Source organism: Symphalangus syndactylus, chromosome 9, assembly GCF_028878055.3.
Source record: "Symphalangus syndactylus isolate Jambi chromosome 9, NHGRI_mSymSyn1-v2.1_pri, whole genome shotgun sequence".
NCBI classification, from domain to species: domain Eukaryota; kingdom Metazoa; phylum Chordata; class Mammalia; order Primates; family Hylobatidae; genus Symphalangus; species Symphalangus syndactylus.
Genome location: NC_072431.2, coordinates 21,491,540 through 21,512,061, shown reverse-complemented (window position 1 = coordinate 21,512,061; position 20,522 = coordinate 21,491,540). Strand labels below are relative to the sequence as shown.

At 35.8% G+C, this 20,522-nt stretch overlaps 1 protein-coding gene across 3 annotated transcripts in view; it reads left to right on the top strand.

Annotated features, from left to right (window-relative positions):
• Positions 1 to 20,522, top strand: part of AKAP6 (A-kinase anchoring protein 6) — a 627,789-nt gene that overhangs the window by 560,178 nt on the left and 47,089 nt on the right. For all 3 annotated transcript variants that reach the window (XM_055291569.2, XM_055291568.2, XM_063645887.1), the window contains exon 13: positions 7,050 to 7,265. In XM_055291569.2, coding sequence (XP_055147544.1) covers positions 7,050 to 7,265 — 216 coding nt within the window. The remainder of the gene's footprint in view (positions 1 to 7,049; positions 7,266 to 20,522) is intronic.

The window sequence follows — 20,522 nt, the reverse complement described above, 5'->3', positions numbered from 1 at the left end:
TTGTATGTGTTTGCAGAAATGTCTATTCAAATACTTTGTCCATTTAAAAAATTGAGTTACTGGTCTTGATATTTTCTCCCATTCTGTGGTTTTTCTTTTCACTTTTCTATGGTATCATCTGAAGTGCAAAAGCTTTACATTTTGATGAAGCCCAAAAGTTGCTTATATTTTTGTGTCATAAATAAGAAGCCATTGCCTATGAAGTCAAAAGCTGTTTCTACTTTTGATGTAATATCTACAAAACCATTGTCTAACCCAACATGATGAATATTTACCTCTATATTTTCTTCTAAGATTTTTATAGTGTTAGCTCTTACATTTAAGAGTATGATCCATTTTGTGTTAGTTTTGTAGATGGTGTGGGATAGGGGTTCAATTCATTCTTTTGCATGTGGATATCCAGTTGTCTCAGCACCACTTGTTGAAAAAACTATTCTTTCCTGACTTAATTATACCAGAGCTTTTTAATTTCACTTATGTTATTGAAAGGTATCCTATATTTAATCTTTAATATGCCATAATTAACTGTAAAAGAAGTCTTTTATGGCATAAATTAGTCTTGATTGTATGAACATTATCTTGTCTACACTATTACAGCGTCAGAACACTAGGTGATATTTTGTTTCTACATTGAACTTGTTATTATGTGAAGACACCTTCTCAGAGAAGCTTTACTGAAAACCCAAACTAAAATAACTCCCCAGCCACTTTCTGTCATATCACCCTGTTTTATCTGATAGCTTTTAGCACTATCTGATATTTTCTTGTATATTTCATGTTTTGTTTCCAGCCTCTCATCACTCACATGCATACAAATGTGAATGTAAATTCTATGAAAGCAGACATTTTGTGTATCTTGCTCACTGCTATATCCCCACCACTGAGAGCACTGCTTGGCAAATAAAAGGCACTCAGTAAGTACATCTGGATGGATAGATCAATACTTGAATAATGATTATTACCACACCCCACTTGAACTTCCATCTTGTTTTAAAATGTTACAAAAATTATGGCTTCTTGGCCTTTTAAAATGTGTGCTCCCCAACCTGTAGTGCCTATCCTCTCTTCTCTCCACCTTTCTTACCTTCAGCAACTTTCACAGCCTGGTTCTAGTCCCATTAATCCTAATCTGTCTACTCCAGTTAATAATGATCTTTTAAATTCTCAAACTCAGTGCCCATAGTTTAGCATATATATCAATCACACCTTACATTTGGGTCATGGTCTCACTATTCTCAAAGCACATTCACCTCCCTTACCTTATTTAGAACCTACTACAACCTGATGGTCTTACCGAAAACCTTTGCCTCATATTTATTTCTCTCACTTTGAGGAATCAGTGTCTTCTCTTTGCCACCAGCTCTTAAGAACAGGTACATTTTATTACATGCCTCTTATCCACCAACGCTAATTCTGTAATGAAAAGTATAAAGTTTGGCACATAAATGATGCCCAATAAATGCTTATTTGCTATGAAAATTATCATTTGCCAACCCTCCCCCGCAAAACCATGATCCCAAAGCAGCCAGACAAATGCGTCTTCTAAAGAAGCATAGAGGTACCAGAATAGCCTCTTACTTTCCCCACTTGCTCTATTTCTTATTAGAGTATAGCTTCAGGCATTAACATTATCTGTACCTGAATACCTTGTACCTTCCAAGTAATCATCATTGTTTTGCTTTATTATGTGTACTTTCTGGGAGCAGAGTTTCTTTTTGGCTTAGCACAATGCCATATGTATTAGAGTCATTAATTAGCAAATGACTTATTTGATAAAAACGACAAAAAAGAGTAAAATCACCAAATACTGGATCCAAATGACCTAATACGTAATTGCACTGGAAATTCTGGAGGTCATCAAGAAAATACTAGTAACAAAAAGATATCACTGGATGAAAAGATCTATTCATTGATTCACTCATTTCTTTTCAGTCATTTGATAAAAATAAGAAAGTAGTTGATCATCAACAATTGTGGTCCCTAGGCTCTTGGCTACCAGTTTCATTCCAGAATTAGAACGTAAAATTTCTATTAATATTTTTATATTTTAAAAAGTCTACTCAGCTAGATTAATCCTCTTACCTAAAAACTAAGTTTCTTTATTTCCTGTAGGCTAGTGTTCTCAAACTTTAGCATGTATTGGAATCACTTGTAGGGCTTGTTTGTTAAAGCATGGTTCAGGGCGTTACCCCAGTATTCCTGATTCAGAAGATGTATAGTAGCATCAGAGAATTTGCAGTTCTAACAAATTTCTGGGTGATGTGGATACTGCTTGGCCTGGGCACCGTACTCTGAGGACCCTTGTTGTAGAAAATTTGGTCATAGGTAGCAGACAAAGAGGAGACAGCAAAACACATGGAAAATCTTAGGAAACTTTTACAACTAGGGGATGGAGCTGCTCTCTTGACATTTTTTTTTTTTTTTTTTTTTGAGACAGAGTGTCACTCTTGTAGCCCAGGCTGGAGTGCAATGGCACCATCTCGGCCCACTTCAACCTCCACCTCCTGGGCTCAAGCGATTCTCCTGCCTCAGCCTCCTGAGTAGCTGGGATTACAGGCACCCACCACCACACCCAGCTAATTTTTATATTTTTAATAGAGATGGGGTTTCACTGTGTTGGATAGGCTGGTCTCGAACTCCTGACCTCAGGTGATCCACCTGCCTCCTCCTCCCACAGTACTGGGATTACAGATGTGAGCCACTGCGCCTGGCCCCTCTTGATAATATTTAAACTAGAAGTCGCCTGTGTTTGTTCACACTTCCCTTCTCTCTCCAACTAGATTGAAGGCAGGTACATTATCATATATGCAGATTATACCTTCTTTGTTGTGCTTGCCACATAGAAGGCATACTCAACTGATGTTAAACAGTTGATCAGTTTAGAAGGTGAAGTCTAAAAGTGGGAATTGCTTCATGGGTTTTTTTGTTTGTTTGTTTTGTTTTTTTATTTAACAGATCAGCTAAAGTCCCGCCACTTTGTTCATATTGGCCTACCTAATGATGTTTAATCAACCTATAAAGTTAAATTATGTAATAAATATTGGAGACAAATTGCTTTGGAGTTTCTCAGCTAAATTTGTTTCTCTCTGTTTTTAATATATACTTAGTTTTGGTGTTTTAAAAGTATTATTTTCCTTCTCATCTCTCTTTTTTTCTGATCTGGTTCTTACATCTCATTTGCTGTAACAGTTCTTGGTGTAAATAAAGTTGTTCTTTTATTATAAGCTTATTTATATCCTTTTATAAACTATATGACATTCAATGTCAAGTATGTGTATACAAGTAAATATAAGTAAATATCTATCTAATATGTTTGCATATATGCACATATTTGATATATAATGAAGACTAAATACTAGTATTGAAAGTCTTAACTTCAATGGTGTTAAACTGAAGCCAATGTGAAGAATAATATTGCACATTTGCTCAATAATATGATTGGTTTAAACAGTTGAAAAGAGTGACAGAGGAAGTCAGTAGAGGAATAAAACCAGATAAACCAAAAAACACCCCTGCACATTGCCACTGGTAAATTGAAAATCAAATTGACAGTTTACAAATGTGAAACAAAAGCCTGAAGCCTATTGGTAACTACCTTATAATGTGGATCGGAGATCATTATAAAGGGGGAAAAAAGACAGATAATGACCTCCTTTCTAACAGGTTTAACCTTGCAAGATGAAATTGCCTAAAGATTATCAAATTATAGGTAAATATAAAAGCACTGGGAATCCCTTTCTTAGGCGTATTGATAGTTATGTTTTTCTTTCTTTTTAAATTTTGTTTCCCTCTTCTTTATAATTTTCTGGGAAGGCGATATGACTATGCGTGGGAACCGACATGATCTCATTAGATATCAAGGAAAATGCTTAAAAATGGCAATAATGAAAAGCATTTCAAACTTTTCTGTTTCCTACTTCCTTTTCCAGCTGCTTCGCTCTCTCTCCCCAACACACCAGGCACTCCCACTGCCAGAGGCTACTTACTTGTTTTCCACTTTAACATACCTTTCGGCCTTCTACCCATATAACCACCACCACCCATCTTGGTCCATCTGGTTCACACCATTCCCCTGAAGATTTCATTGACTCTTCAATAGCAACTTGCACATACTTCTGTTAGCACCTTCCTCTCTGAAGTGTATTTGATATTATACTTATTTGTGTAGTTTACTTCCAGTAGACTCTCAGCTCCTTGAGGGAAAAAGGGAACTTGCTCATTTTTGTAGCCTTCGTTCCTGAAACGGTGCCTAGCATATGGAAAGTGCAGTACACATTTGAGAAGATCAGGGAGGCAGGGATGTGTTTGTCTTATTTCTGTGCTTTACTTGAGTTTCTGTTTCAAAGCACATTTTCTCTGAAATGAAGCCAAAGATAGTTATAATAATTGTTTCTATCTATGCATATTTTATTATGGAAATAATATAAACTACTGATTCTAAGAAACATTGCCTGCAAATCCACTGATTTTATTATGCATTTGTGATTATAAATGCATATGTATATTTTAATGGCTGTCATGGAAGCCCATTTATGTAGAAAAATGTTATTTTATTAATTATATCTTCTAGGTATAAAAAAGTACTGAAAAATATGTTGGCCATGTAAAATTTCCAATTTTCCCCTCCTTTTTAAAAGTAGCATTATTTCCCAAGTGCACATGTAGGGTAAATTTTTAATTCAGAATGTAGACTAAGCCCTGTGTTCATTTAAAGTAAAAAAAGAAAAAAAAACCCTGCAGAATTGTGAATATCCAAGTCAGACATTGAATATCAACAGTAATTGCCTTCTCAGTTTTTAAACCACTGTGCTCATCTTGATTATTCATATTAAGATAGGAGTGGGGATCATCTAGATACTTAAATGCTGGATACATTCTAGATACTTACAAAAAAATTGATGGCCAATGATCTTTATGAAAAATTTCTCCTAGCAACCTCAGATGTCCTGTTTCAGAACTTTGAAAATGCCTACAAGGTGAATGAAGTCTATCTGGGGTGCTTTGCAAATGTTGCCTGATGTGGCCTCTGCTAACTCTGCACATACCTTTAGTGCCATCCATTGCAAATTTTCATTCGGCTAAGAACTTTGGGACTTTTTGTTGGCTTAAGAAATACAGTTATTATGCTAGTTAACTTTATTTTAAAGAGAGTTTTGCAAAATTCAGTTTCTATGGCACAGAAACATCTCTTTTGATTTTTCTAGGCCTTTGCGCTTAACAAGTTAACCAAACAGAAACAAAACCCCAAATCCTTAATACTAAAATTTATAGAACTCACTTGGGCCAATTTCTTTTGGCCATAGTGTTATCTTGAAGTGTTTAATATTGGGCCCCAAATTGGCAGGTATTAGGTGGCATTCATAGTTTGACTTGCCCAACAGTCGTTCTAGAGCAAGAGATAAATTGAAGGGTGTGTGTGGATGTGTGTGTGTGTTTGTGCGTGTGAGTGAGAAGAAGAGACAGGGAGAGAGAAAGAGAACATGCGTGTGGGATTGAGGGGAGACATTTGACAGGGTTGTAGGAAGAGATGGTAACAATGCTGGTTGCCTTAGTAGGCTTAGGTTTTATCTTTGAATGTCTTACAGATTTCTCCTCATTCAGCACTGAACCAATTAATAGCAGCAGTAAAGAAATTTGTCAGACATGGTAGTTATATCAGGACTTATATAGGAAAATAGTAATGAACTCTAGGAAAATAAATAAGGATAAGTTCAAGAAACATAACTGAAACTGCTGCGCTGGTATAAATTGAATAATAAAATTTCTAGTCATATTTTGCCATAAATAGAGGTTTGGGAATTTGTCATTCACCTTATTTAAAATTCAGAAATATTAAAGGTACAGCGTTCTCTCATTACAGAAATAATAGAATTCCAGCCATTACTGAGTTAGGGTCATTTAAATGGCTCTAGCATGCATTTTATCAATAAGTGGGACATCTGTATGAAATGTCCACCTGCTGATCTAATACCCCCACTCTATGCACATTTCAGCACACCACACTTAATCATTTTAAGATTTCTTCTAATGAAGCCTTATCTAGATTAACATTTTAAGCACAAATACTTTCAGGCATTAAAACGCTCACACTAAATGAAATTGCACTGTCTTGTTTACCCTTGTTGATTAATAAGCAATCTGTTAACTGTCAGAATAGTCCAATTGTAGCAGTAGAAGGAGATTAGTAATTCAGTGATGTTTGTGGATATAATCATCATTTCTCCTGAAGGCTCCGAATTAGAATATCACTTACACACTATCCATAGGCAAAGAAAGGATATAATATTTTTAGACATGTGTACCCACTATTTTGCTTGAATCATTCAGTTTAGGGTCACTGCAGCAATACAAATGCTTCTAGGGGCAAAACGCTATTTTGGTGCCTGCATGTCCTTCTTAAATAGTATGAATGTCTATTAAAAGAAACACAGCAACCAACAAATGGTGCAGTAATAATCCAGTATCTTAATTTTTGCTTTCAGAACATTATTGCTTTGTTAATCAAGCTTTGGAGGAGGAATATTGCTTATCTTTTTTTTTTCAGATAATAGATTTTATATATAAAAATTCTTTGCAATCTTGTTTAACTTGTTCTCAGCCAGTAGAAAACTGAACTTTTTGCCTCCAAAGAATGTAGGAGTAAATTTGGAAAAATTCTATTTCTTTTCGGAGGATTTTTCTATCTTTTGTGTTTCCTTTGACCTTATGTCAAAGCTTGTCAATCTGTTTGGCATTCATCTGACCTAAATGATTTATTTCATTAGGCTAGAAATTGTTAATTACTCAGGTGTCAAGGGAGGACCCTACATTTCAGAGGGATAAATCCGTGAAAAAGTGTGGAGGAATGGGATGCAGCTAAATTCTTTAGCATATTGGACTTCTGTAGGAGGCCTCCATTCTAAAAGAGACATCAGAGCTCTTCTTCTTGTCCTATTGTTGGTAGCTGAGTGTATCACTATAATTTGAAATTATGATGGAAGAAGGTGTTTCATGTTTTAGGGAACTCTGCCCTATAAACACTCATAGATTGGTTTCTCTCTATGTTGCAGTCCCTCTGTCGTGAAATCAAGCAACGACGTCGAGGAGTTGCCTCCATTTTGCGACTATGCCAGCATCTTTTGGATGACCGGGAGACTTGCAATCTGAATGCAGACCACCAGCCCATGCAGCTGATCATTGTAAATCTTGAAAGAAGGTGGGAAGCCATTGTCATGCAAGCCGTCCAGTGGCAAACACGTCTACAAAAGAAGATGGGAAAGGAATCTGTGAGTAGTGTTTTTTTAAGCGTAATGGTCTGTCATTTTCTCAGACAAAAAATAATTCTTTCAGGCTTGGAAACTGTGTTCATCTTATAAATGGTTTTACTGACTAACTTAAAGTGGTTTTGCCATCTTACAAGTGGTTTTATTTTTTTTTAATTAATTAATTTATTTATTTATTATACTTTAGGTTTTAGGGTACATGTGCACAATGTGCAGGTTTGTTACATGTGTATCCATGTGCCATGTTGATTTCCTGCACCCAATAACTCGTCATTTAACATTAGGTATATCTCCTAATGCTGTCCCTCCCCCCTCCCCCCACCCCACAACAGTCCCCAGAATGTGATGTTCCCCTTCCTGTGTCCATGAGTTCTCATTGTTCAATTCCCACCTATGAGTGAGAACATGCAGTGTTTGGTTTTTTGTCCTTGCGATAGTTTACTGAGAATGATGTTTTCCAGTTTCATCCATGTCCCTACAAAGGACACGAACTCATCATTTTTTATGGCTGCATAGTATTCCATGGTGTATATGTGCCACATTTTCTTAATCCAGCCTATCGTTGTTGGACATTTGGGTTGGTTCCAACTCTTTGCTATTGTGAATAGTGCCGCAATAAACATACGTGTGCATGTGTCTTTATAGCAGCATGATTTATAGACCTTTGGGTATATACCCAGTAATGGGATGGCTGGGTCAAATGGTATTTCTAGTTCTAGATCCCTGAGGAATCGCCACACTGACTTCCACAATGGTTGAACTAGTTTACAGTCCCACCAACAGTGTAAAAGTGTTCCTATTTCTCCACATCCTCTCCAGCACCTGTTGTTTCCTGCTTTTTTAATGATGGCCATTCTAACTGGTGTGAGATGGTATCTCACTGTGGTTTTGATTTGCATTTCTCTGATGGCCAGTGATGATGAGCATTTCTTCATGTGTTTTTTGTCTGCATAAATGTCTTCTTTTGAGAAGTGTCTGTTCATGTCCTTTGCCCACTTTTTGATGGGGTTGTTTGTTTTTTTCTTGTAAATTTGTTTGAGTTCATTGTAGATTCTGGATATTAGCCCTTTGTCAGATGAGTAGGTTGCAAAAATTTTCTCCCATTGTGTAGGTTGCCTGTTCACTCTGATGGTAGTTTCTTTTGCTGTGCAGAAGCTCTTGAGTTTAATTAGATCCCATTTGTCAATTTTGGCTTTTGTTGCCATTGCTTTTGGTGTTTTAGACATGAAGTCCTTGCCCACGCCTATGGCCTGAATGGTATTGCCTAGGTTTTCTTGTAGGATTTTAATGGTTTTAGGTCTAACATTTAAGTCTTTAATCCATCTTGAATTAATTTTTGTATAAGGTGTAAGGAAGGGATCCAGTTGCAGCTTTCTACATATGGCTAGTCAGTTTTCCCAGCACCATTTATTAAACAGGGAATCCTTTCCCCATTTCTTGTTTTTGTCAGGTTTGTCAAAGATCAGATAGTTGTAGCTATGCGGCATCATTTCTGAGGGCTCTGTTCTGTTCCATTGATCTATATCTCTGTTGTGGTACCAGTACCATGCTGTTTTGGTTACTGTAGCCTTGTAGTATAGTTTGAAGTCAGGTAGCGTGATGCCTCCAGCTTTGTTCTTTTGGCTTAGGATTGACTTGGCGATGCGGGCTCTTTTTTGGTTCCATATGAACTTTAAAGTAGTTTTTTCCAATTCTGTGAAGAAAGTCATTGGTAGCTTGATGGGGATGGCATTGAATCTATAAATTACTTTGGGCAGTATGGCCATTTTCACGATATTGTTTCTTCCTACCCATGAGCATGGAATGTTCTTCCATTTGTTTGTATCCTCTTTTATTTCATTGAGCAGTGGTTTGTAGTTCTCCTTGAAGAGGTCCTTCACATCCCTTGTAAGTTGGATTCCTAGGTATTTTATTCTCTTTGAAGCAATTGTGAATGGGAGTTCACTCATGATTTGGCTCTCTGTTTGTCTGTGATTGGTGTACAAGAATGCTTGTGATTTTTGTACATTGATTTTGTATTTACAAGTGGTTTTAACTAACTAAAGCTCGTAGTTTTACTATGAGCTAGCTGTCCACTAAATGAAACCCCATTTGTCATAACACTGACATTTATTTGCCTTACTAAAATGCCTTTAGTGTATCTCATTGTCTTTTTGAAAAAAATCACATGGAGATTTTGCTTAACCTTACCAACCTAAGCCATTAATTCTTTCAATCATTCCTTCACTAACAATATTCATTAATCATACAATAATCCATGAATATTTTGCTAGAAAGTAGCTTAGTACTGTCAGAGCATATGGAGCAATGTGTGTGCTCTGCAGATAATGCAGTGGAATAAAGTACATTGTTTACCTTTCCCTGACATGACATGAGTTAACATCATCTATTTGTACACTAATCTCCTAGTGTTCCTCCTTAGAGCTTCTTCTGATAGTTACATTGCTGAGAATTGGCAAATTTCCTCTTAGAGTTTTAATGCAGTGCTCAAGGTGGTGTGTAGAGATTCCTTTTAAGGATTTTCCAAATTGAGTACAGGTTTAAGCTGTTGCTAGATGAAGGAAATAGATATAACTAGAAGTTGTTTCATTGTAATATACAATGCATATTTGTCCAGAGAGCCTTCATATCCTTTAGGAAAGAATTTATCAATAAAAAGATTGCATACTCCAAATGACTTTGAGGTCAATGTCTATTAGTTGAAGGCCCAACTCCCATGTTTGACTTATATAAATGGATACATACATACATACATACACACATACATACATACATACATAGAATGGAAAGTTTTCCTTATAGGTTTATATTTTTCAGTTCTATAACTTTGGAAAGTTCAGAATCCAAAATTGAAAAATCAAATGTAATAATAGTGCCACTGAAAAATTCTTTCCTCCTATGAATTCTGATTTTAACAAAGCCTTAATATCTGGTCTCTGACGTGTTAGGCACTTGGGACTGGGAACAGAAGGGACAATGAATCAGCAAGCCATCTAATTCTTTTTGCATCTGTAGATATATTGAGTCAAGGGGGTGATTTTATCCTCAATAGTTCTGTTTAATTTTTTTAAGCTGAAGTTGTTAAATTTCTTAAGACCTCCAAGTTATTACTAGTAATCAGAGTCAACATAATTAGATGTCTTTTCTTGAAATGACCTGTTTTTTGTAAAGCTGTTTAGCTGGCATGTTTTTTGTTTGTTTTGAGAGTGTTTGGAAGGGCAGATGAGATTATTATTATTACTCTCTGTACTTTTAAGCCTGTAATCGTGGTAGTGGCCATAAGATATATGCAAAAATCAACTGCAGCAGGCAAAGTTGTGAAATTTTTGAAGCATTCAGACTGCTTTGGAGGAGACAAAGTTGTGTTTCTTTGAGGATTTATTTGAAATCATATGATCAGGGGTTCTCGAGCAGTTCTCTGCAGACTAGATGTAGACATTTTTATCCTTTTTTTTTTTTTTTTTTTTTTTCAAGGATGGAGTCTTTCTCTGTCTCCCAGACTGGGGTACAGTGGCCTGATCATAGCTCACTGCAGCCTCAAACTCCTGGGCTCAAGTGATCCACCCACCTCAACCTCTCAAGTAGCTGGGACTACAGGCATGTACCAGCATGCCTGCCTAATTTTTATTTTACTTTTTGTAGAGACATGGTCTCACTATGTTGCCCAGGATGATCTCAAATTCTTGGCAATATTCCCACCTTGGCCTCCCAATGTGCTGGGGTTGCAGGTGTAAGCCGCTGCCCTCAGCCTTTTATGCTACTTCTATGGTAAAGGCAAGCTTTAGCTTTGAGGAAACCGTGGCTGCTTCTTAGAGGTTCAAGCTGCTACATACAGGTAGATACAAATTCCAAACAGAGAAAGGTATTTCCTTTTGTTTAAGGTGACTGCTGAATGTGTAGACTGGAAAAATGGAGGTAGCAAATAAGGTCCTTTGTGCTGAAAAAGTTGAAAATCACTGTCAGAAAAGGAATGAAGAGAGTGGTCTAATGCCAACAAATACTGTGAGCGCAGGGTACATCATTCAGTGGGAGATATTTCTCTGCTTCTTTTCTCTGTTGGTTGAGTGAAGAGTCCAAGTTGCTTTGAAGTTGCCAATGTGGGAGGCTGCCTTTGCAGAGAATCAGAATCCTCTAAGTTGGCTCTTCAGTTATCATATGTCCCCGTTCCCATTTCATCCTTGCTTCTGCATTGGGACTTTCACTTCTTGATATGGTTTGTCTGTGTCCCCAACCAAATCTCCTCTTGAATTGTAGCTCCCATAATTCCTAGATGTTATGGGGAGACCGAGTGGGAGATAACTGAATCATGGGGGTGGTTTCCCCCATACTGTTCTCATGGTAGTGAATAAGTCTCACTAGATCTGATAGTTTTATAAGGGGAAACCCCTTTCACTTGGTTCTCATTTTCTCTTGTCTGCTGCCATGTAAGATGTGCCTTTTGCCTTCCACCATAATTGTGAGGCCTCCCCAGCCACATGGAACTGTGAGTTCATTAAACCTCTTTTTCTTTATAAATTACTCAGTCTTGAGTATGTCTTTATCAGCAGTGTGAAAACAGATGAATACACTGCTATATCCTCCAGGGTCTGGGAAATACTTGCACATAGTAGGTCTACAAATAAGTATTTGCTGAATGAATGAGTACATGTGTTCATTTAATAAATTTTGTTTCATTCTGGCATTTGATTTGGAGTTACTGTATCTATATCCTAAATTTTTACATTTTTTCACAAAGTAGCTGAGTGTTATATTTCTATAAGGACACCAAGAAGATGATCTTTAATCTTTCTTGCTTAATAAGGCCTCCCCAGACTCTCAGACCTGTTTCCTAAACCCAAGGAGACTGTCAGTCTCTAAGTGGAGTCTAAAGAGGCTAAAGTGGCTAATATTGCTACAGGGCAGAATGCCAAAGAGGAAAGAGCTACACAGACAAGGCACACCCGAGATATACAGAGGGATGCTCTCAAGTACTCAGCAGAAGGAACCACCGAAAGGATTAGAGGGAACAGTCCCTGGAGCTTGCACAGAGCTAGAAATAGTTCCCTTTTCCCTCACTCATAGTAGAAACCCTCATCATTCACAAGGCATGTGATAGGGTACCAAGAAAAGGTTTTTGCCTTAGTAATGGGGCAAACTTAGACTAAATGCTGCTCTGGTCTTGCCCAAAAAAACTTAAAAGCAAGACCTGAAAGGATCAAACTGTTTCAAAGTAATTTAACTATACTCCCAGGACAAAGCTCAAGAATATTTATAGGAATACAAATACCCAGCATACAACAAGATAAAATTTATAAAATTTATAGTGTCTGACATCCAATCTAAACCTACCAGGAATGGAAAGAAGCAGGAATAGTCAGCTGATGAGGATAAGAATATTAATCAATATAAACTGATCCAGAAATGTCACAGAGTATAGAATTGGTAGAGAAAAACATTTAAAGTTATTATACCCGCATTCCATATGTTCAAGCAGCTGGAAAAAATATTGATCATATTAAGTAGAGACATTAAAAATATCTACCTGAAATCACATTATAAAAAGGAAAACTATCATTACTGAGATGAAAAATACACTAGATGAGATTAACAGCCAATTAGACATCACAGAAGAAATAATTTGTAAACCTGAAAACATAGCAATAAAAGTTGTGCAAAATGAATCAGAAAGAAAAAAAGACAAAACAAAATAAAAACAGAGCATCAGTGAGCTCTGAGTTATCTTCAAGCAGCCTAGTTGAAGATTAGAATTAGAATTCCATAATAAAAGGAAGGTGGAAGCTGGGTGCTGTTGCTCACATATGTAATTCCAGCACTTTGGTAGGCTGAGGTGGTAGGACTGCCTGAGGCCAGGAGTTCAAGACCAACCTAGGCAACATAGCGAGACCTCATTTCTACAAAACAATACAAAAATTAGGCAGGCATGAAGACACATGCTTGCATTCCCAGCTACTTGGGAGGCTGAGGCAGGAGGATCACTTGAGCCTGGGAGGTTGTGGCTGCAGTGAGCTGTGTTTGTGCCACTGCACTCTAGCCTGGATGACAGTCAGACCCTGTCTCAGAAAAATAAAAATAAAAAGATAGTGGAATAAAATAATCTAGAATTATATATACAGAGAAAATATCATTCAAAAATGAAGATAAAATAGTTTTCATTCATTAAAACCTGAAAATATTCATTACCCATTGACCTGTACCACAGGAAATGTTAAAGACCGTCCTTCAACCAAATGGAAAATTGTATCAGATGGAAACCTGGATAGGCACAAGGGAATGAAGAAGACTGAAAATAGTAACTATGTGGGTTACTATGAAATTTTTTTTGTATTATTTAAATCTCTTTAAGTGGTAATAGGCTGCTTAAATCAAGTTAATAACAGCTTATTGTCTATTTATAACATATGTAGAAGTCAAACATATGACAACAATATTGCAACAGCCAGGAACGATGTGGTTTTTATTCTATGTGAGATAGTACAATATCATTTAAAGTTTTTTTTTTGAAAAGGGGATTAAAGAAAAAATGAGACATGTGATAAGATAAAATATATGCTTTTGGGTTTTTGTTTGTTTATCTGTTTGTATTCTTAGATACAGGGTCTTACTCTGTTGCTCAGGCTACAGTGCTATGGCACGATCATGGCTCCCTGTAGCCTTGACCTCCTGGGTGCAAGCAGGTCTCCTGCCTCAGTCTCCAAGTAGCTGAGAGTATAGGAGCATGCCAGCATACCCAGCATTTTTTTTTTTCTTTTGTAGAGATGGGATCTCGCTATGTTGCGCAGGCTAGTCTCAAACTCCTGGCCTCAAGCAGTCCTCCCACCTTGGCCTCCCAAAGTGCTGGGATTACAGGCATGAGTCACCATGCCTAGCTTATAACTCTTTAAAAACATAACAAAAAGCTATAATGAGTAGGCCAACAGAGGAAATGAATAGAATCATTTAAAAAAAAAAAACAATAAAAGAAAAAGAATAAAAAATAGATGCAATAAATAGAAGAATAGCAAGATGGAAGACTTAAAACAACTGCATAAATAATCCTGTTAAATGGGAATGGACTAAAAGCCCCAATTAAAAAGCAACAATTATCAGATTAGGTTTATAAAGCTCTACTGAGTTACATGTTGCCTATGAGAAACCCAATTTAGGCCAGATGTGGTGGCTCACACCTGTAATTTCAGCACTTTGGGAGGCTGAGGCAGCAGGAACACTTAACCCCAGGAGTTTGAGACCAGCCTGGGCAACATGGTGAAACCCCGTCACTACAAAACAATAAAAATAAAAAATTAGCCAGGCGTGGTGGCAGTGCACCTGTGGTCTCAGCTACCCACTACTCAGGAGGCTCAGGTGGGAGGATCACTTGAGCCCAGGAGGTTGAGGCTACCATGAACAGTGTTTGTGCCCCTGTACCCCAGCCTGGGCAACAGAGTGAGACTCTGTCTCAGCACCAGAAAAAAAAAAAAAAAAAAACGAAGGAAACCCACTTTAAACATAAAGATACAATAAAGCAAAGAAATGGAAATATATATATTAAGCTAACACAAACAGAGTTGGAGTGGCGTATTAATAGTAAACAGTGTAGATTTCAGAGCAAAGAAGATTACAAATTATAAAGAAGCACATTCTTAATGACAAAGATGCCATTTAATCAAGAAGACATAACATTACTAAATGTTTATGCTCTAAAACACCTTTAAAATACATAAAGCAAAAATTGATACAACTGTGAGGAGACAACAAAAACAGACCATTTTGGGCAGAGATTCCAATACTTTTTCTCAATAGCTGATAGACCAGAAAAATCAGTAAAGATATAACAGACTTGGAATGGTACTATAAAGCAATTTAATTGGCACTTAAAACACTCTATCCAAGGCTTTTATCAAAAGGACAATGAATAACAATTGTTGGTGAGGGTGTAGAAGAAAGGGAACCCTTGTCCACTGTTGGTAGGAATGTAGATTGGTGTAGCCTCTGTGAGAAGCGGTATGGAGGTTCCTAAAGGAAGTGAAAATAGAACTACCATATGACCCAGAAATCTCTCTTGTAGGTCTATACCCAAAGGAAATGAAATCACTGCCTCATAAGGATGTCTTTAGTCACATGCTCATTGCATCATTATTTATCATAGCCAAGATATGGGAACAACTGAAGTGTCCATTAGATGAATGGAAAAAGAAATTGAAAAAAAAAATATATGTATGCATGCTTATACACATACATACACACAATGTAATATTTGGCCTTAAAAAAAAAGGAGATCCTGCTATTGGTGAAAACATGGATGAAACTGGAGGACAGTATGCTAAGTGAAATAAATCAGACAGAAAGAAAAATATTACATGATCTCAGTTATATATGGAATCTAAAAAGAAAAAAAGAAAGAGACAGAGAATCTAAAGGTACCAGAAATCAGGTACAAGGGAAATGGAAAGATGTAGGTCAAAAGATATGAAGTTGGAGTTATGGTCCTATTAAAAAATCTAGAGATCTAATGTACAATCTGAGATGATGGATATGTAAATTTGCTTGAATATAGAAGTCACTTCACTACATGTATCAAAACATCATGTTGTACACAATATATACATTTAAAAATCAGTCATGCCATCCATCAGCAGCAGAATATACATTCAAGTGCACACATAACATCTACTAAAACTCTCTTCTGAGCCACAAAACAAGTCTTAAATTTAAAAGAATTCAGCCAGGTGCAATGGCTTATGCCTGTAAGCCCAGCACTTTGGGAGGCTGAAGCAGGAGGATGGCTTCAGCCTGAGACTAGCCTGAGCAGTATATCGAGACTCCATATCTATTTTTTTAAGTTAAAATAAGTCATATCATACAAAGTATGTTATTTGACTATAATAGAATTAGTTTAGAAATAAGTAATAGCAATATATTTGGAAAATCCTCAAATACATGGAAGCTAAATAACCCACTTATATATAACTCATGGTTCAAAGAAGAAATGAAAAGAGAAATTAGAAAGTATTTTTAACGGAATAGTAACAAAATATTAAAATATGTGGGATGCCACCAAAACAAAGATCTTAGTTTTCAACTTATGAAACTAGAAAAAGGAGACCAAATTAAACCCAAAGTAAATAGGAGAAAGAAAATAATAAAATCAGAGCAGAAATCAGTGAAATAGAAGACAGAAAAGATAATAAAGAAAAAAAATCAATGAAATGAAAAGCTAGGGTTATTTTTGAGAAGACCAATGAAATTGATAAACCTCTAGCTAGACTGATTAGGGAAAAAAAGAGAAAAATAAATTATCAGTATCAGGAATAAGAGAGAGACATCACTACAGCTTCTACCAATATTAAAAGAAGACTATCAGCTGAGATCGTGCCATTGCACTCCAGCCTGGACAACAAGAGTGAAACTTACTCTCAAAAAAAAAAAAGAGAAGAATATGAAGATAATTTTATGAATAATCTTTTGTCTACTAAATACATTGAATCATTAGTTTAAAACCTCCCCAGAAAGAAAATTTTAGACCTAGTTGGCTTTATAGGTGAATTCTACCAAACATTTAAAGAATAGATAATATTAATTTTATGCAAAGTTGTCCAGAAATTGAAAAGGAAAGAATATTTTTCATTCTCATTCCTTGGGCAAGCATTACCCAGATGTCAAAAAGGCAATACAAGAAAACTGCTGGATGATATCCCTTATGAATGTCAATAAAAAGATTCTTAACAAAATTTTATCAAATCAAATAAAAAGCATATAAAATAGAAACTACATCCAGAAAACTGCTGGATGATATCCCTTATGAATGTCAATAAAAAGATTCTTAACAAAATTTTATCAAATCAAATAAAAAGTATAAAATAGAAACTAACTATATACATTAAAAAGTATATAAAATATTGTGAGGTTTAGCCTAGAAATACATAGTTTCATACTTGAAAAAAATCAATGTAATTCATCATATTTGCACACTCAGAGAGGAAAACCATTTGATTATCTCAATGCTGAAAAAGTATTTGCCAAAATCCAATATCCTTCCTGATAAAAACTCTCAGAAACCTAAGGAAAAAATGTCAAGGTGGGAGGCTCACGCCTGTAATCCCAACACTTTGGGAGGCCAATGTGGGTGGATCACTTGAGGCCAGGAGTTCGAGACCAGCCTGGCCAACATGGTCAGTACATATTTGTACTAAAAATACAAAAACTTAGCTGGGCATGGTGGTGCGCACCTGTAATCCCAGCTACTCTGGAGGCTGAGGCAGGAGAATTACTTCAACCTGGGAGGTGGAGGTTGCAGTGAGCCAAGATCATGCCACTGTATTCCAGCCTGGGTGACAGAGAGCAACTCTGTCTCAAAAAAGGAAGGAAAGGAAGGAAGGGAGGGAGGGAGGAGGGAAGGGAAAGAAAAAGAAAAGAAGAAAGGAAGAAAAGACCTAAGGAGAAGCTAAATAAAGGGGATCCACAGCTAATCAATAGTTAACATCATACTCAGTAGCAAAAAACGGAATACTTCTCCTCTAAGATCAGGAATAAGGCAAAGATGTACAATTTCACTGTTTCTATTCAAAATTGTATTGGAAGTTTTAGCCAGATCAATAAAGCAAGAAAAAGAATTTAAGACATGCCATTTGGCAATTAAGAAGCAAAATTATTTTTACTCAGAGATTCCATCACCATCTATGTAGAAACTGCTACAGAATCTATAAAAAGATACAAGAACAAATAAGGGAAGTTAACAAGGTTATAGGATACAAGATCAATATATAAATGTCAATTATATTCTAGATATTATTGATAAATAGTCATAAATTAAAATTTTTAAACATTCAATTTATAATATTAATAGTACATGAAATGCTTAGGGATGTGTCTAACAATAGATATGGAAGAACTGTATGCAAACAGCTACAAAATATTGCTGAGAGAAATTATTAACAAATAATAACTAAATAATGGACTATACTGAATTCATGCATTAGAGGACACAATATTGAGATATCAAATCTCCCCAAATTTATCTATAGAATTAATGTAATCCCAATGAAAATCTCAGTGATTTTTTTTCATAAAAATTTGTAAGCTGATTCTAAAATTCATTTGGAAATGCAAAGGACATAGAATATCCAAAGCAACTTTGAGAAGGATGAGTTAAATTGGAGGATTTATACCTCCTGGTATCAAGAATTATAATAAAGCTACAGTAGTCAAGAAAGTACGGCATTGCTGTCAAGGTCAACAATACATCAATGGAACAGAATAGATAGTTCAGAAATAGAGCTACACATAAATGGTCAATTAATTTTTAACAAAAGTACAAAGGCAATTCAATGAAGAAAGGATAGTCTTTTCAACAAATGATCCTGGAACAATTGAATTTCCATATGCACAGACATATGTTGATCTGTATAATGTACCATATAAAAATTAAGCAAAATAAATCATTGACCTAAATGTAAAATGTAGAAAATTTTAGAAAAAAAATCATAGGGTAAAATATTTGTGATCACTGGAGCAATAACAAAGGATAATGAGAAATCTTTTGGGAGTGATAGAAATATTCATGATCTTGTTTGTAGTGGTCATTTTGTATGTGGATTCTTATATCAAAACATAAAATTTTACATTGTAATATGTATAATTTATTTAAATTATACCTCAATAAAGCTGTTTAAAAAAACACATATTCAGAATTTTAATTACAAAGGAGTTGATAGATTACCCTGAAGCCCGGCAGTGAGTATTCTTGTCTTGGAATAAGTAAATGAAAATGGGCATTCCTTTTCTGAGGAACCAAACAATGCTAATAACAGCTAACGCATCACACTTGATACATATCAGGCAATGTTAAGTCCTTTAAGACTCATAATAACCATATAATTTACGTGCCATTATCCTCCATTTTACAGAAGAAAAAAATTGAGGCAAAGAAAATGTCAGCAACTTTTCCAGAGTTACCACCTGGTTTGTAACTCATCTGAGATTTGAACCTGGGAGCTCTGGCTTCAGAGGCAGTGTCCTGAATCAACATCCTAAACTGCCTCTCTAAGACAAGGCCTTCTTTAATGATAAGAATGGTACATATGCAGCCACCTTTAAATCAAGTAAATGAACAAGACTTTCATAAATACAAATTAAGTGACTTAGATTTGGAAATTCTATTTTCAATATATTTTGGGAAATTATGGATCAAATTTTCTTATCACATGTGACATATGGAGAAGTTTTAATTGTCAAAAATTATATCTAAATGGGCTATGAAAAGCAATAATTTCTTATGAGAACTTTAAGAAAAAGGCATAAGCAAGCACTTTCCGTTTTAAAGTGCTAGAGAAACTAGAGAAGAGGATTTGGGCTGCTGTGTGTATTGGTTGACCACTGATAGTTCACTGACACTTATTTAAGCATTTCCTATAAGTCCATGGGAATTCTTATTAAATTCACACATGCTTCACAGAAACTCATGACGTTTATGGAATTTGTAGTAAAAAGGACAGTTTTCCAGCAGTGATTTGTATATACCACAAATCAAATTTCTCTTCTCAAATGCCATCTTAACAAACCTCTCTACTGAACAGGTTCAGTCTAGTATACACAATTTCCTCAGGGGAATCTGCAAAATTGCTAACACAAGAGTGTGTTATACATTGTGAGGAGACATGTTTCTCAGTTTTTAACTTTTTTCCGTATTAGTTTTGTTTGTCTAATTTACTGCTGGAGATCCCTCTAAAAAGCCATGTGGCATATCTTAAGTGTCACTCACCAAGAGAGTGGGGCTGTTGTATTACTTGCTAACAGCATTGAACATGTACTGTTTCTCAGTTGCTGTGTTACCACTTTTAATATGTTGTGTTATTTAATCTTCATAACAACCGAAGATGAAGAAACTAAATTTTTGATAGATTAAATAAATTATACAAGGTTATGCAGCCAGTAAGTGGAGAAAGGTGTGGACGCAGGCGTATCTGACTCCAAGATGTAAAGTTCTTTTAGTTCTTAAAGGGTTTATTGATAACAATTTCTTGCCTTTCTTCCCCCTAAGACTACTTTGGTTGTTTAGCATATCTTGTGTTAATGATTTATATTGTTATTCTTTTTATTGGAGACTGCCTGGAATTCCTTTTTGAATTGAATACAAGAAGAATCACATAAATGATTGATAGCACAGTAATTTTTGTTAATACACTATTTTCTATTCATTAGTCAGTTCTAAGGACTTTGGCATGACATATTAAAGAGCTGCAGACTCAAGTTAGACTGGATTGAATTAGAGAACACCATTTGGAA